This window comes from Malus domestica, chromosome 16 (assembly GCF_042453785.1).
Source record: "Malus domestica chromosome 16, GDT2T_hap1".
In the NCBI taxonomy this organism is placed as follows: domain Eukaryota; kingdom Viridiplantae; phylum Streptophyta; class Magnoliopsida; order Rosales; family Rosaceae; genus Malus; species Malus domestica.
The window spans coordinates 23377648-23383084 of NC_091676.1; the positions used below are offsets into that span (position 1 = coordinate 23377648).

General features: G+C 34.8%; 1 protein-coding gene across 1 annotated transcript; it reads right to left on the minus strand.

Moving 5' to 3' along the window:
• Positions 1-1815: 1815 nt before the first annotated feature.
• Positions 1816-2202, minus strand: LOC139193070 (S-protein homolog 18-like). The gene has a single exon (XM_070816027.1). It carries the CDS (start codon positions 2200-2202, stop codon positions 1816-1818), a length of 387 nt encoding a protein of 128 aa, XP_070672128.1.
• Positions 2203-5437: the final 3235 nt, after the last annotated feature.

The following is a 5437-nucleotide window of genomic DNA, read 5'->3' on the forward strand; positions in this document are numbered from 1 at the left end:
TGTAATATTTGTGTATTTATCTTTTTTTATATTAATTTTTAATGATATTGGATGTGGAAATAGAATTTTTATGTATTTAGCAAATTCTTTTTTATACATATCAATGTACAAAGAACCGGAAGTCAGAGAATTTTAGGGCCCCATTTCGAAAACTCGTCTAGAGCCCCCAAATTCTCAGAACCGACCCTGGTTACAATTAGGAATTACTTTGAAGATTTGAACTGTTAGAAATGTCAGAGGTGATGAAGCATCTGCATCCATCACTCTTCGTCAATCTCGAAACTACGTTATGGCGCTGCAGTACGAATGAGGGGGTTGTGGTTTTTTTCTTGGATTTGGATTGAATATAATGATCTCATATGCTTACGGAAAGCTTATTTGACATGGTTTTTGTTTTTCATGATATATTTAAGAATTATTATGCAATTCGACCTGATTTGTATATCTGGTTTGGTTTGTTATTGATCCCCAATTTCTGTTTTGTTCAGTTGTTTAGGGTTTTGGTGTGGGTGTGCGTTGATGAACCTTATGCATGCATAGGTTCCCTAAACCTCCTAGCTATTGGGTTATTGTATTGAAGTAGGTTCATTGGACAATATGTCAAAATAGACATTCATTTATATTCGATTTATAGAACTTGCGAACCTAAGACTGTGGAATGTACCAAAGTAGTGTACTAACTAAACTTTTTGCTGTATAATTTCAGAAACAAAAGAGATGGAAACTATGCTTAACTCGACACCAATTTGAACCACAATTGAGTTTTGTTGTATAATTTGGAACATATAATAGGATAAATAATTACTCAAAAACCTAAGAAAGAAAGAAAAAGAAATTGTGTCGCCTCATGCAATATAAGATGGGGTGTGATATCCACACACCCCATTTTACTTCTCACACACCCTTCTAATTTTCGGCCGTCGGATCAGATGAATTGAAGAAGATCAACGGATAGAAATTAACAAGGGTGTGTGAGAAGTAATTTGGGGTGTGTGGATAGCACACCCCTATAAGATTATACAAATAATGACAAAAAAAAAAAAAAAATTAAAAAAATAAAAACTAAATAAGAAAATGAAAAATCAAATGTACTATAACGTAACTGGTATCAATATAATAAAAATCTTTTGACAGTCATCCCATTAATGCATATATTTGAACACCTAAAAATAGACTAATGGTATAAAAGGCATTAAAAAAAATTATTGCAAATAACGAACTTTAAAATTATGTTGACTCATCATTACACAAAAGGAAACATCTTTTTGAGAGGCAAGGTTATCTTGACCCAATCAGATGATCATCTTTATTTCTCGAACTTAATTTCTCAGTCCGGCCACGTAAATTGCAACTCCAACCTCTTATTTATGGCTTTCAATGGAGACATACAAGCTGTCCTATTACCCAATTATGAAACTAATGTTAGTGGCTAATCCCATATTTTCTTGTAGAGTGCATATAAGTTATAGGATAATGCTTGTGTCCCCATTTACATTGCGAAGTCATCCATATGCATAAGACAGGTGGTCAATCATTGCCAATTGGTTTTTAAACGACCCAACTTCAAAAATATAAACAGACCCGTTGAAATGCATTGTGAGATAGCCTAAAGAATTATATATGGATGTCCACAACATAGAAAGCACAATTGAGTAATAAGGAACATAAAAGGTTTTGGCCGAATGATTTTTTAGATCCCAGCACAAATATATGTGATGACCTTCTCAAAAGAAATCATTAACATCATGTAACATGGATAAGTAACAAAATAACAAAATTAGAAGATCATCTTTATTTCTCAACTTAATTTATTTCTCAATGTGGCCATGTAAACTGCAACTCCAACCTCCTATGCGCCTCGATGAAGAGATACAAGCCGTCCTGTTTTACACGCCAAGCGCACCAGTTTCTAGCACATCTAGTTGCATCTCTTTTAGCATCAAAGATGTCGAAATGTCCCTTTACGCTAGCCCAACTCATGTCACAAGATAACACAGGAGTTGTGTTAATGTTGATGGTCCAGCTGAAGTCTTGCAAAAATAGGATCGAGTGAGTGCTCGGATCTACACCTGCAGCTTGACAATGAACATTCAGGTTGGTGTTTTGAGCCAAGTCGTTAAAAACGGTCACCCGGTAATCAGCCATTGAGCTGCAGATGGGCAGCGAGAGCAGAAGAAGGAAAAAGCCTGTCACGTTGTTCATCTCGGTTATACTGTTGCAGAACCCTAGCTTGATAAAGATGCTTGATCAGATGGTTATTGAAATGATTCGATGCATAGTCCTCTTTAAATAGAGTAGCTTTGTTAAAGAAACCAATGAAGTGTGAACGTCCCTTATTAAGTGGAAGCCTTTGGACTTTCAAGGCTTCATTCATGCATTGGAGTTTATTCATGCATTATGATTACTTTCATGATACGGTTTGATGCTTGTGGTTATTGCGTGTTGGCCATTGTATTCATGCATGGCATTGATCTGTGCATTTGTACATGGTACTGGTGAGTGAATGGTTTAATTATCATACTCTGGAGGTTTACACAGGTGGCTATAAAAGGATATGCTTTGGCAACATTTTGGGAGGGTTCAGCTGGGATTTAGTTGGGTACAACGGTTACAAGAGATTACGTATCTCTTTGATGCGAGCTACAAAAGTGGGTTTACTCTTTGGGTTATTAGAGAGGGTATTTCCCTGAAGTGAGAGAGTGATCTTCATTAGTTGAGAGAGTGTACAAGGGGTGTATCCTATTGAATACGGACTCTGTAAAGTCCAGGTTTAAGTGTTTGCCTTTCCTTATCAAATATTATAATTGAATCATTGCACATGCTCAATTTAGCTTTAGAATATACTCAGATTATAGGCTATTGCTGCTAGAGTAAATGTTCAAGAAGTGGCACATTTCAACTTAAATGTTTGTTCATGCATGTGCATTTTATATCTCTATTTGTGTTGCATTCTATGTAGTATGATTGTCTAGTCAGTTTTGTGCGCTGACTTCCAGATGTCTTGACACACAGATTAAGACAGCTCACATGGGCTGACTGACACCTTTCTGATGGTAGTCAATTTCTAGCCATTGATCTGCCTAGATCTCTTTTGCAGCTGACAAGTGTCCTTGGGACAAGTTAGCTGATGGAAATTTTGATTTCCTTGGGTATATTTGTTCCCTAGGAGGATTCAATTTGTTCTTGGGGGTTTAGAACTTAGTTTTAGAGAGAGAGAGAGAGTTGCCTTAAAGGCTTGAAACTTGAATCTCCTCCATTTATGAACCCTAACTGCCAAACCTTCCTCATGCATTAAACACCCAATCATTGTCTATTAGGGTTGCATTGTTTTAAGGTTTTGCATTTAAGTCTTGGTCTAGTTTTGAGTTTTAAATTCGGTTTTAGACCAAACTTTTGGATTCAAGTTAGATTCTTCCTTCAATTGTTTGACTAGAGAATCTGACTAGTCATTTGAATCTAGATTTCATGTGCATATATCATAAAATCATATCACATCATTGATCGTGTTGATCTTGGTGCCCCAAGGTGATGAGCTCATGAGGAGCTGCTACTTTGTGAAGACCGAAGGAGTTCATCTCGTGTAAGGCAAGGTTGCACAAAGGTAAAGCTGCTACGTAGATATGGATCTAGGAATTGAGCTTATGTCGTCTTTGTATGAACTTTTGTTTACACTAGTGAATTGGACTCAGTGGAGGTGAGTTTTTCTGGCCAAAAGTCTCTAGTGTTCAAGTTATGTTTATTGTGTCACACATCATATATACACATACATGGTACATATATCTGTTCAACATTTAAATGGTATGTACTCACTTGACACATTAATAACTTACAACAATCTATAGCCTTGCTGAGTAGGATAGTTTATCGACTAACAAATCTACCTTAGTTGACTAGTAGGCTTTACTAGTCAGTCTAGTAGATTATAATTTTTATATACAGGATATTCCATTTGATACCAATTTCAAACTAATTTGGATTTGGATATTTAACTCTGGAGCGGTTTTTACATGTAAGGTCAAATTTTTTGTTATTGTTATGAAACTGGAAGCACTCTTCGCCAACCACGTAAATTCTTGTTGTGTGCTCTTATTAACTTTACTTAGTGTCATGCATTGAAAGAATTTATTTCTTTCAATGGACTTGTTTGTCATGATGAGAGGGGTTAATTTTGACTTAGAACAAAATTGAATATTTTTGCTATAAAATTAATAGAATAAGTGGTCATGAAAATTGAATGGAAAAATGTTAATCTATGACTTCAAAGATTATTCTTTGTTGTTTGCGTAACTTTAGGCATTTTCGTAATATCCAGACAGTCCCTGCTTTCTTATATGTTTAGGATAATGCTAGGGAGATCAAAATTTTAAACTAAGTTTGCAAATCAAATGTTGTGTCACTTATGGGAAATAAACATGTTAATTAACACTTAAGTAATAATCCAATTCTCAACAATCACATCATTTGGTTTGCGAATTTAGTTTAAAATTTTGATCTTCCTAACATTATCCATTTATTTTTATTTATGTTACTGTATATGTGAGGTGTGGATTCCGTTATGGACTATGTGGTTCCATTTTGATATTTTTCGCACATACCTAGTTTTCCATATAAATACATGCCGGGTTGGCATGCATGTATATACATGTGATGTAGATGAGAACAACTCATGATCTTGGCTTGCTAATTAGACATGTACATGCATATGACAGTTTGGTTATCATTGTATGTAGACATAATTAATACGTAACGACCATAACCTGAAATGCTAATCAATTAATTAAGCAAACAAATATGAAAGTTGAAACAAAGAAGCATTCTATTCAAACAATGAAAAAGCATTTGTTTTCCTATAAAAGCATATACCTAGATTGCCCATATACTGAACCAAACTATATATTGAGCAGCATTGGAAATAATGAAGGCGTTCATCTATTTCGTGCTCTTCCTTACTCTGGCATTTGGCCCGATTAGCTACTATGGTTACATTCTTAGAAAAAAGCAACACCCTTATTACAACTTTCAAAATAACAACAAATTCTCAAATAATTAAAATACAAAACCTTTGTTATTCCAAAGCATATTAATAGTTTCAAATTGTTTTCTTCAAGGACTGCCTCCTGCATCACAACTAGACAAACACTAGCACAACTAAAGAAGGAGACTAAGATAAAGAGCCAAGCTTTGTTCATAAATTCATTCAAATACATCCTTCCCCCCCCCCCCCAAAAACCTCCATAATTCTAGCATTTTAAAAGGCCTAGCCAACTGCTTAATTAAATGCTAACACAACTTCCTAGTCCACTAAAACTTCATAAATGATAATCAAGTCCCAACTCAAATACATAATTGAAACACAACTTACCAAAATACAAATTAGTAAAATATAAATTAGCCATTTAAATATGAGAGCTTAATGAATTTCTTTTTCATGCACTGC